Genomic DNA, 12,831 nt, shown 5'->3' on the forward strand with positions numbered 1-12,831 from the left:
TAATAATACAGGTACAGCTGGAAGCTTAATGCAGCCAGGTTACCTCCAAAATAAATGATTTTCCTTAGTGCACAAAGTGTGCCTAAGTGAGGCCAAGCTATCAGAAAATACTTATCTCCAGTCTTGTCACGGCTGTGTTCCTGCTTAAGCAAAACTGAAAGTTCTCTTCAAAATCATCAAAGACAAGAGAAAAGTATTTGTTCACTGTTTTTCACTTGCCATGCTCAGTAAGCCAAGATAGCACAGGACAAGCCAGCCGTGCTGAGGACCATCTCCCATTCCCACTGATGCCATGCCGGTGCTCAAGGATCCCCCTGCTGTGGCAGCAATGCGGTGCCAGAAGGACTGGTGCTATTCGAGTTCTTTGTTCAGTATTAAGACTGAGAAAGTTGTTGAAATTCAGAACGTCTGGTACGGGACTCTCAAGTGGGTTATTTGTGTGCTCATCATCATCTACATTTGGTAAGTCTGAGACCATAAGCTTCAGCTTCTTTGTAATTCCCAAACTGCCTCTTCATCTTTATCTTTTCCTGCTCTTTTGAATAGGGTCCTCTGCTCCAACTGCCTCCATCCTCACCATCTTATCTCCCTCCACCAACACTCCTGACTTTTTTTTTTACCCAGTTCCCCCTTCCTTTAACACCTTCCCCTTCTGTTATCCAAATCCTACCCATCACCCAAAGCTCAGCTCACATCTCATCAGCTTAATGAGACTCCTTAGCTACTTCATACCACAACCCCATCCCTCTCCTTAGAGCCTCACTGGAATGGAATAGTCCACTGTGGCAATCACACTCAAGTCTGGCCCACGGTGGGTAGCTGATAAACTCTCGCTCGCTGACTTTGTATCTCTTTTCCTCCACATGTACTGGGAGCAAAGTTCAATAAATAATTGTTGAATAATCAGATGAATGAAATGTAAGTCAGATGGCAACATCTAACTTAACTGACCCTCTATTTTCTTGGCTATAAAATAATATAATAAAATATATAACTATATTATAAATATAAAATGTATATTTAATATAATATTGATGTAAAAATATGTATCTTTATATATTTATGTATGCTTATATAAATATTTACATCTATTTACATCTATTATATATTATTTATATATAAATATTGGTATGTAATTTATATATTTATAACACTAAATCTATTGCGAATAAATGTATACATGTATTATAAATATATAAAATATAAAACGATATCCTATTGGCATTTTTACTAAAGTAGTAACACAGTGACGAGAGGCAGTTAGGTGGTGTAGCAGATAGAGTGCTGAAGTTGGACTTTGGAAGATCTGAATTCCAGTCTAGCCTCAGTGTAACCCTGGGCAAATCACTTCACATCTTTCAGCTTAGGTTTCCTCATCTGGGAAATGGGGGTTATGAATAGTATCTGTCTCTCAGGATTGTTGTGAGGATCAATGAGATAACATTTGTAAAGTACTTTGTAAATCTTATATAAAAGCTAGTTATTTTTAGAGCCCATGTGAAATTTATTTAAGGTAAGGCGGGAAGGAGGCACTAAGAGCTGGGAAAGATCAAGAAAGACTTCATGTAGAAGGTGAGCTAAGATTTAAAGGAAATTAGTGGTTCTAAGAGGTAGATGTGAGGAGGGAGTGTATCCCAAACACAGGGGAAAGATAGTACAAAGGCCTGGAGGTAGGAGATTGAGTATTCTGTATGAAGTACAGCAAGAAGGTTAGTTTGGAGTGTGTGAAAGAGAGTGATAGATAATAAAGCAGTCCCTACCCTCAAGGAGCTTACATGCTATTGGGAGATATAACATGCTTGTGTGTTCATCCTTCATTGCTGAAGAAGACCATGCCATCAGAGAAATAATGACATGACTTGCACTTGACCTTGTTTTGAGTGAGGGAGGGCTGTGGAGGTCACCAGCCTCACTTCTCCTCCAGAGCCATCTGAATCCAGTGACTAGATATTCATCAGGATGACTGGAGATGACCCAGGATGAGGCAATTGGGTTAGGTGACTTGCCCAAGGTCACACAGCTAGTGAGTGTCAAGTGTCTGAGGTGAGATTTGAACTCAGGTCCTCCTGATTCCTGCACTGGTATCCTATCCACTACACCACCTAGTTGCCTCCTGGTATAATATGTACACAGATTAGTAACTACAAAGTGGAAGTGTTGGGAAAGATACACAGGAGAGAGGCCATAACTGAGGTGAACACTAAAAGAAGCTTGGATTCCAAGAGGTGGGAATGATGAGAAGGGAGTGCATTCTGGACAAATATTTGTTGAATGAGGGCAAATTAGCCTAGAAATTTCTTTAGTCTAGGAATCTCTTTAAGGCTAAGAAGGGGCAGGTTCACAGTCTTAGAAACCTCAACAAAATGTCTTATTTGTCTTTTCTTCTTGTCACATTTAGCTTTGGCTTATGGAGTGAGAAACTATACCAGCGTAAGGAACCCCTTATCAGCTCCGTGCACACCAAAATTAAAGGCATAGCAGAGGTGACGGAAGGAAATAAGACCAGAGTGTTGGACCCAGCAGACTGCACCTTTCCCTTGCAGGTGAGAATCCCTGAATTCCCATACACAAGAATCAGGCCCCTTGGGTATTAACTTTCTTATCATTAGGAGGTTTTTTTAGAAAATAATTTATTTTTTTAAAATTAACAAGTGTTTATTTTCTCTTCCTCTCACTCACCTTCCCCTTAAAAAAAGAAAAACACAAGCTTTACATCCAAGATATATAGTTGTTCAAAATAAATTCCCCCACTGGCCGTCTTTAAAAATGTATGTTTCATTCTGTACCCTGAGCCTATTACATCTCTGTCAGGAAGAAATGAGCACTTCTCGTCATTGGTCCTCCGTAATCCTGTGGGGTCGTTGTGCTGATCAGAGTTCATAAATCTTTCAAACTTGTAACATTGTTTCTTATTGTTATAAACTGTTCTCATTCTGCTCACTTCCTTCTGCATCAGTTCATATAGATTTTCCCTAGGTTTCTCTGAAACTGTTGCTTTCATCCTTTCTTACAGTACAATAACATTCTGTCTCATTCGTGTACCATAATTGGTTCAATCATTCCTCCCTTGATAGGCACCCCATCAGTCTCCAGTTCTCTGCCTCCACAAAAAAGATGCTATCAATGTTTTTGTTCATATGGGTCTCTTTCCTCTTTCTTTGATTTCTTTGGGGTATAGGTCTAGTAATGGTTATCACCAGGTTAGAGTCTATGCAGTTTAAAGACTTTTTGATAGTATCAGTAGTTCACCCATCTCCACTTAGAAGTCAGAGTATGGAGACCCTAAAAAAAGAAATTAATACAGGTGAGCCTCCCGTCATGGAAACTGTCTACCTGAAAAACCCAACTCACAGAACAAGAAAGAATAAATGTAAGATCGTCAACCCTAAGAACGAATGACCAAAGAGCCACGGTGATTTACACACTTTTCAGAAAGACATCCATAGTGGAAAAGAAAGTACATTTAGCTTGAAAAGAAAAGAACGTGGCCTTTGAAAAATCCTGAGTGGCCTCATTCATTCCTTCTACCAACATTTACCTCATACCTGCTACATATCAGTACTAGGAGTTGAGTTAAGGGAAATCCTATCCCTGCCCTCAGGGAGTTTTACAATTCAGTGGTATAGAAGCATCTTGATATAGTGGACAGAGCATTGGGCCTGGGCTCAGGAAGAGCTTAGTATGAATCCTGTCTCAGACACTTAACTAGCTGTGTGAGCCTGGGCACGTCATTTAATCTCTGTCTGCCTCCGTTTCTTTATCCCTAAAATGATGGGGAGCTAGGTAAAGTCTAAACTCTCTTCCAAATTTATCTATTCTTGAGAACCCCTGGGTCAACACAGGGAGTACTGTGACCCTTCCCTGATTTTAACTAGAGTTAGGGTTAGAATTTAGGGTTAGACAGTCCTATGGCTGGTTATTTGGGTAAGATGGGATTCCAGCCATCTCCCAACCTTCTTATGGGTTGGATCTTACCCTTAGCATCATACCGTAGCCCTCTAGTGGCCCCAGCTCCTACTTTGGGGACTGTTATTCTCCACACAGCTTAGCCTCTCTATATTCCAGGCTTGTTTGTCACTAGATTTTTCCAGACTTTTGCTTAATGAAGAGGCCAATAGCTCGCCTCAGAAGCGCTCCAGCCTAATGCATTCTCATCTATTGCTCTACTATTCCACTAACTAAGAGTCCCCTGGGATTTCTCTCATCGAAATGCCTTTCTTCTCACTACCTGTCCCACCTATGTGGTGTATTCCCACATAGGACATGCTATTTGTATCCCTGTCACTTTAGCATAGTATCTGGCACATAGTAAGTACTTAATAAATGTCTTTTTATATTCACTGATGAGAATAACATTTCCATTATTATTATGACTAAGAGCAATAAAAGCCTAGAATGTTGGCATATTTCACTCATTTGAAATTTCTGTGTCCTTTTTCTCCTCAGGGAAATTCATTCTTTGTGATCACTAACTTCCTAACCACAGAAGGCCAGAGTCAGGGGACTTGTCCTGAGGTAAGGGGGGTGGTAAGTGGGGGTAGGGGATGAAGAAATGTGCACAGGCAGGTCTGGTAGAGGCGGGGAGGGTACAATCTGGAACCAAGAGAGACACCATCCTCCATGGTCTCTGGAGAGGGTAGGTGTGTGAATGTGCAGGTTCTGAAATCTTTTTGAGGGAGGAGGTGAGAAAATACTCAGGAAATGGGTATGAACGTGCCAGATACTCAAGAAAGGCAAGAACTGTCTTTCTTTTTATTGATGGTACCTCCCAACACTTAGCATGTGATAGGGGCTTAATAAGTGTTTATTGGAGTAGAATAAGGGCTACCTTGTGATTTCCCAAATATAGGGAATTCCCTGGTGACTAAATTCCTTTTAGCAAGGCAGGTAGGTACCATCCCAGAAACCTTTAGTCTCAGAGTAGCCTATGGCATTGAGAGTTTGAGTGACTTGCCCAAGGTCACACAACCAGTTCCATGTTAGAGATGAGACTCTAACCCAGGTCTGCTCTGAGGCCTGCTCTCTCTCTCTCTCTGAGCTGCTTTACTGCAGATACTCAGGCTCACCTGAATTAGGAATGACTATGGGGGCCTCTGAAGATTCCTACATTCCAGAGGTAAACTGAGTTTCTGTTCCAGGCACCTGCAATGCAGTGCTTCCCAAGAGGTCAGCTCAATTCATGTTCTGAACCTGGCAATGAGTGGGCTATGGTCATCCCCTCCTCTGGAAAGGACAGAAAGCAGGGCTGAATTAATAAGTGAGTTGTTTGTGAAAATTCCTTTTTCTCCCTTGAGGCCAGACCAGCCCTTTAAGATTTGCTTTAGTTATACTATCTCTTCAATTTAGATTTTGGTCATTTGGTTTTCCTCACGCTTCTTTTAATTAGATTTTTTGTGGCTCATCAGTCTTAACTAGAATTTTCACAAACAACTCACTTATTAATTCAGCCCTGCTTTCTGTCCTTTCCAGAGGAGGGGATGACCATAGCAGTCGCTGACATTTATAATCTAGTGTAAGGCCTCCAAGTGCCCTATGTATAGATGAGTGGAGAACAGGGTTCTTTTGGGTTTTAAGAGATTAATTTGATGAATCAATAGCAGAACTCCAGGCAGGGTCATACAGCAGGTTCTCAGGATTGTAAATGCAAATATTATCTCATCTAATCCTCACATTTGAGCCTGGGAGTGTGAGGCTCTCATTATCTCCCTTTTACAGATGTGTAAGATGTGTGACTTTTCCAAGGTCACATAGCCAGGAAGTATTTGAGGGTAGATTTGAACTTAGGTCTAGATGGCACAGTAGATTGAGTGCCAGGTCTGGAGTTAGAAAGACCTGACTTAAAATCTGACCTCAGACATTTACCAGTCATGTGACTCTGGACAGGTCATTTGACTCTGGTTGCCTCAGTTTCTTCATCTGTAAAATGAACTGGAGAAGGAAAAGGCAAATCACTCCACTGTTTTTGCCAAGAGTTCCATAAACTCAAATGGAGTCACAAAGAGTAGGATACCATTGAAGATGAATGAACAACAAGAGATAAGGACTTGATCATGATTTCATTAGTACAGGGAACTCCTTTTCTGCAACTTGTAATTTTAGAGTTGTCCACAGCCTTGAAGAGTGAAGTGACTTGCCCAGGGTCACGGAGGCAGAGGCAGAATTTTACTGTAGGCTCTGACTTTGAAGCTGGTTTTCTATCCATAGTAATAATAATAACAATATTTAACATTTATATAGCCCTTTAAGATTTGCTTTAGTTATACTATCTCTTCAATTTAGATTTTGGTCATTTGGTTTTCCTCACGCTTCTTTTAATTAGATTTTTTGTGGCTCATCAGTCTTAACTAGAATTTTCACAAACAACTCACTTATTAATTCAGTCATTATTTTAGTTGGAATCATTAATTTCTTCTTAACTCAGATAATTCCTTATGCATAGTATTAGTGTATTAATTTGCTAACCTCTGATTTCTTTTGTTTGCAAATACAACTCAATATTCTTTTCCCTTTTGGTTAATATAAGTGGTCAGGGAGATAGATTTGTCTTTGAGGACTATTCCAGTTACATCCCACAAATTTAGCTCAGTGTTCTGGCCCTGATTCTGTTATCCACTGTATTAGCTTACCCTCCTAGCTTGATGTCAACCATCTATTCCTTTATCTAGGTAATTGATTGGGCAGCACGGTGGCACAGTGGATAAAGTGCCAACCCTGGAGTCAGGAGGTCCTGAGTTCAAATCCAGTCAACTGTGTGACCCTGGGCAAGTCACTTAACCCTGCTTGCCTCAGTTTCCTCATTTGTAAAATGAGCAGGAGCAGGAAATGGCGAATCACTCCAGTATCTTTGCCAAGAAAACCCCAAATGGGCTCCAAAAGAGTCAGACAGGACTAATACACAAAACAAGTCATTGATAAAAATGCTAAGTAACATAAAACTAAGCACAGATCCCTGGGGCACTCCACTGGAGACCTCCTTGGAAACTGACACTGAACCATTAAGGATTACTCTTTATCCTTGAACCAGTCCTAAATCCTTCTGATTGTATCATTTGCTGCTCTCCCGTCTCCGTATATCCCATAAACTAGTCCACTTATTCATCATCTCTCAGGCTCCCTCCAGGTATCACTGAATGAAGTCATCTCAACTTTTTAAAAGTGAAAGAATGGGTGAGTGAATGGAAGGAAAAACACTTATGGGCTGAGCACTGTGTTAAGCACTAGGGATGCAAGTGGTTACCTTCTACTACAGGGAGATGACACACATAAGTGTAATGTTAATGGGATATAAGATCTTCCTTGCCCATTAAAAAGCCTCACATGGAGCCATGGTGCAGATCCAATTAGGTTCTGGGCCACAGGGATTCCCACACCTTCCCAATTAAGTGCTTATTTCCAAGTTTCTAGGCTCTCAGTCAATCAAGTGCTGAGTGTTTGATTGAAAATGGTATGTATTATATTGGTTGGAAGGAAAGATGTGAGCAGAGAGAGAAGCAGGCAGGGAGGGAAATGGCAAAGGAAAGAACTTGCTTGTGGGGAGGCCTAGCTGAAAGAGTGTTTTGAGTGTCATCTCTCCCTGGGTTGGTGATGAGTACCTTACTAAATCTTGCCCTCTGGTATCCTAATAGCAATGCTCCAAATAAATATTTTGGTTTTGTCTTGGAAGAGGAGAGTTTGTTATGTTTTGAGAACCAACCATGGAGATATGCATGTTTACTCATAGTATCAACCATGATATTATAATTGGCATTATAATAGGCAAGTAGTGGCTTGGGAGGGGTGTATTGGTTTTAGAAGTTACAATGATGGTGAGTGGAGCAACTAAAGAGTAAATGGGCATGCCCACTATAGTGGCAATGGCAGACTTGATTTGTTCATGGGTCCAGAATTGGAAATTGGGCCTGCAGGAGGGTACATCCTTGGCAGCAAGGTATGCCTGGGCTGCGGAGTGAAGGATGACTGAAGACAACCTAAATACAATGGATCCATGCAATTCCTCCGTGGCACAATCTTTGGTTCTAGTGGGGAGGGAGGAATGTGAGAAGATGGTCTAGGCATAAGAGGTGTATCTTTAAAAAGTAGCTGTTTCTATAGCCCTTTCAAGTTTGTGAAATATTTTTTCACATAACAACCTTGTGATTTTGATAAGACAAATACTGATATTTCCATTTTCCTGGTAATAAAGAACTGAAGCTTGTCACAGAGCTAGTGGGATTTGAAAACTTGGGACTTGGACCCAGTAGATGTGACTCTAAATCCCATGCTTTCCTCTCTATTGTAGAATAAACTTTTACTTATGTCCTCTTATCTTCTCGTTTCCCCCTCAGTTTCCCTCCAACACAACCTGCTGCTCTTCTGATCTGGAATGCGAAAAGGGGAAGATTGTTCCCCTGAGCAAAGGTACATTTTATTTCCTGTTCCTAAGAACCCGAGGAACTCTCATTTTAGGCATTTCAGTGACTGCCACTTAAGCCTCTGTCAGGAACCAGAGTCCTCAGTCTGCTCCTTGTTCAGCCATTTCAGTTGTATATCCCCATTTGGGGTTTTCCTGACAAAGGTGCTGGAGTGGTTTGCTGTTTTCTTTTCCAGTTCATTTTACAGATGAGGAAACTGAGGCAAGCAGGGTGAAGTGACTTGCCCAGGATCACCCAGCTAGTAAGTGTCTAAGACTGGATGTGAACTCAGGTCTTCCTGACTCCAGACTCAGAGTTCTATCCAATGAGTCACCTAGATCCCCATAAATTCAAATCCTTCTCTAATGCCACCTGTAGGAGATCCTGGGTTCCCAAAGGCTATGCCAGCAGAACACAATATCTAAAAGAGAATGACAGCTCCTTGAGAGCAGAAACAGTTTCCTTTTGATCTTTGTATCCTGAACACCTAGACCAATGTATGACATTTAGCAGGAACTCAAAACATGACTGAAGGAATGTTCTATTCCTCCAGTAGAAGGTGAGCTCCAGGAGGGCAGAAACTGTTTCCTTTTTGCTTTCGTTTCTCCAGATCCTAGCCTGGAACTGGGTACAGAGTAGGTGCTTAATGGTGGGTTGGTTGGTTAGTTGTTGTCCTTCCTTCCAGAAGAGGACCAAAATGACATCACCAAGATGAACTCAAGTTTCAGTGTTTCTGACTGTGGCTGATCAGACCAATGCGAGCTCAGAATGCTCTACCACAGATTAAGCACGGATAGCCCACGTGAACATTTGGGATGGATACTTCAAATCTGCACATCCTGCCTTTACTTTGTGCTGTCTCAATTCTGCTTTGCTCATAGAACACAGCACCCTTCCTGATGTGGGCACGCCACGCTGAGCAGTTCTGTGCCAATGTCTCCCATGTCGCACAATCAAATCCAAAGTTCTTGAGAGAGACCTTGAGAGTTTCAGGTGCTTAATAAATGTCTATTGAATGGAATTGAAATTGAAAATATCTTAAAATATATAATAATTATTATATTAACCTTTTTTAATGTCTCTCTATTAACATCAAGAGAGACCTACATCAGGCAGTTGAACTCTTGCCCAAAGCAGCCATCATGGTGAGTATCGAGTACAAAATTCAAAGAGGAGAGATTCCTACACTTAACAGAGCGTCCAGCACTAAATAAGTGTTCAACTGACTCTCTGGCCAAAGCTTAGCACACAGTAAGCATTTAATAAATGCTTGTTGATTGATAGAGTATCTCTATTGATCCTGTAAGTTGGGTGCTGTAAGTCTCAGTCACCACATTTTAATGATGAAGAAGTTGAGGCTGAGAGAGGTTAGATCCACAAACCTAATAAGCTTCAGAGTTGGATTTTTAATGCGGGTCTTTTCCGCTTTCAAGTCAAGCTCCCTTACCACCACACCACTCCACTCTTTCCAGCAATGACTTTACTATGTTATCATTTCTATAGGGGTTCAAACAGGAAACTGTATACAATATAACTTGACCAGTGACCACCCAAATACCCATGACCTCCCCGATGTCTGTAAGCACCAAAAGACCTGCGAAGTCTCCACCTGGTGTCCTGTAGAGCCAAAAAGAAAGACTCCTCGGTAAGTAAGAAGCTAAATGGGCTCAATTCTATCTTAGTATAGATACAGGGGTGGGGAACCTGCAGTCTTGAGGCCACATGTGACCTTCCAGGTCCTCAAGTACAGTCCTTTGACTGAAAAGGGCCATACTTGAGGACCGAGAGGGCCACATGTAGCCTCAAGGCTTCAGGTTCCGCGCCCCCCCCCCCCCCCCCCCCCCCCCGGTATAGAGCATGCAGAAGGCATTATTTCAATCTGTTAAAAAAAAAAAAAAGAATGCATATATGAAGGAATTTTTTATGCTTTTTTTTAAAAAATGTTTTAACTTTTATTTTCAGTTCCAAATTCTCTCTCTCTCCCTCCACTTCCTGCCCACCCATTGAAGAGGCTAGAAATAGAATACATGTTAATTATACATGTTAAGTCATGCAAAACGTATTTGCACATTAGCCACACACATTAATGAACTGAATCCTTCTTTGAGCAAAGGCAGTAGAACTTAGGGATCGCTTAAATTTTTGCAGAACCTGGTCAAGTTAAGGCAGTAGGTCTGAGACACTCAGCAAGGCAAATACACAGGAAGCCATTAGTACCTCCCCCTAAATCACTTTCTACTTATTTTATATGAAATTTCATGTGAGAAAAAATATGAGGTTCCCTACCCCCCCATCCCCAACACATACACTCCTTAGTTGATGTCATCAAAGAAATCCCAGACTCTAATTATAAGATGATAATGAGGTGTTAACATAGCTGTAAAATGGGTCTATGGCCAGATCCCCTCATGAAGCGCAACTAGCTTTTTGATTGTGAGCTCCTTGAGGACAGGGACTGTCTTTTGCCTGTTTTTGTATCACTAGTGCTTAGCATAACAGATTGCCTGGCATTAGTAAGCCATTAATAAATGTTTATTAACCAACTGATTGGCTCAGGAAGAATACTTGACTAGTTGTTGTTCAATCATTTTTTAGTCGTGTCTGACTCTTCATGACCCTATTTGGGGATTTTCTTTTTCTTTTTTAAAAAATTTAATTTAATTTTTTAAAATAATATTTTATTTTTTCCCTAATTATATACAAAAACAATTTTTAACATTTTTTTTTAGAATTTTGGGTTCCAAATTCTTTCTTCCTTGCTCTCCCCTTTTCCCTCCCTGTGATAGTGAGCAACCTGATATCAGTACGTGTGATCATGTAAAACATACTTGCATATTAGTCACTTTATGAAAGAAAACTTGAACTACAAAAAGAAATGAATGAAGGAAAGAAAATTTAAAATAGTATGCTTCCGTCTGTATTCAGACCCAATCAGTTTTTTCTCTAGAGAAGGGTAACATTTATCATCATGGGTCCTTTGGGATTGTCTTGGATCATTGTATTGCAGAGAATAGCTAAGTCATTCACAGTTGATCATCTTGCAAAATTGCTGTTACTGTGTACGATGTCCTCCTGCATCTGCTCACTTCACTCTATATCAGTTCATGTAAGTCTTTTCAGGTTTTTCTGAAATCGTATTGCTTGTCATTTCTTATAGCACAGAAATATTCCATTACAATTATATACCATATCTTATTCAGCCATGCCTCAATTGACAGACATCCCTTCAATTTCCAATTCTTGGCTACCATAAAAAGAGCTACTATAAGTATTTTTGTAAAAATATGTTCTTTTTTCTTTTTGAAAAAAAATTCTTTCTTATACAGACCTAGTAATGGTATTACTGGGTCAAAGGACATGCACACTTATTAGCCATTTGGGCATAGTTCCAAATTGCTCTCCAAAAAGGTTGGATCAGTTCACAACTCCACCAACAGTGCATTAGTGTCCCAATTTTCCCACATACCTTCCAATATTTATTATTTTCCTTTTCTGTCATATTAGCCAATTTAATAACTGTGAGGTGATCCTTCAGAGTTGTTTTAATTTGCATTTTGCTAATCAATAGTGAGATAGAGCATTTTTTCATGTGATTATAGATATTTTTGATTCTTCTAAAAATACCCTGTTCTTATCCTTTGACCATTTGTCAATTGGGAAATGACTTGTATTTTTGTAAATTTGACTCAGTTCTTTATGAAGTTGAGAAATTAGGCTTTTGCCAGAGATGTCTAGGGTTTTCTTGACAAAGATACCGGAATGGTTTGCCATTTCCTTCTCTGGCTCTTGTACAGATGAAGAAACTGAAGCAAATAAGGTGAAGTGTCATCAGGTCACTCAGGGTCATCAGCTAGTAAATATCTGAGGCCAGATTGGAACTCAGGTAGAGGAGTGTTCCAGACTCCAGGCCCAGCACTCTAGCTTCAGAGAAGAGCAAACAAACTAGCCCTGCTTCTGGCTGTTTTAAATGCTTAAGCTCTGGATGAATTTTGGCAGCTAATGGGCAGTTCCAAGCCAGGAGCACTGTGCTAAGCACTGTGCTAAACACCAGAGATACAGAGAAAAGCAGAAGACAGTCCTTGTTCTTGAGCAGCTAACAGTCTAATGGGGGTAATGACATCAAGCCAACTATGTACAAACAATAGACAGAATAAATTAGAGATTATCACCAGAGGGTAGGTACTCATATTAAGGCTGATCAGGAAAGGTTTCTTGTAGAAAGTGAGGCTTTAACTGAGTCTTGGAGGGAGTCAGGGAAGACAGGAGGCAAAGATGAAGAAGAAGAGTATTGCAGGCACGGGGGGAGGCACAGTCAGTGAAGATGCCTGGAATTGGACTGTCTTGTTCAAGGAACAGCAAGGAGGACAATGTCGTTGGATTGTAGAGTGCCAGGAGTTATGCATTACTTTTGTCACATGTGTGCCTCACTACCATATACTCT

General features: G+C 40.6%; 1 protein-coding gene across 1 annotated transcript in view; it reads left to right on the forward strand.

Annotated features, from left to right (window-relative positions):
• The first annotated feature begins 206 nt into the window (after nt 1–206).
• The window catches only part of LOC140499297 (P2X purinoceptor 7-like), a 40,468-nt gene continuing 27,843 nt past the window's right edge, over nt 207–12,831 (forward strand). The window contains exons 1-5 of the mRNA XM_072600503.1: nt 207–462; nt 2,399–2,543; nt 4,447–4,515; nt 8,325–8,397; nt 9,894–10,035. Of these exons, the coding sequence (XP_072456604.1) occupies nt 293–462; nt 2,399–2,543; nt 4,447–4,515; nt 8,325–8,397; nt 9,894–10,035 (599 nt within the window). The 5' untranslated portion in view covers nt 207–292. The remainder of the gene's footprint in view (nt 463–2,398; nt 2,544–4,446; nt 4,516–8,324; nt 8,398–9,893; nt 10,036–12,831) is intronic.

This window comes from Notamacropus eugenii, chromosome 4 (assembly GCF_028372415.1).
Source record: "Notamacropus eugenii isolate mMacEug1 chromosome 4, mMacEug1.pri_v2, whole genome shotgun sequence".
NCBI classification, from domain to species: Eukaryota; Metazoa; Chordata; class Mammalia; order Diprotodontia; family Macropodidae; genus Notamacropus; species Notamacropus eugenii.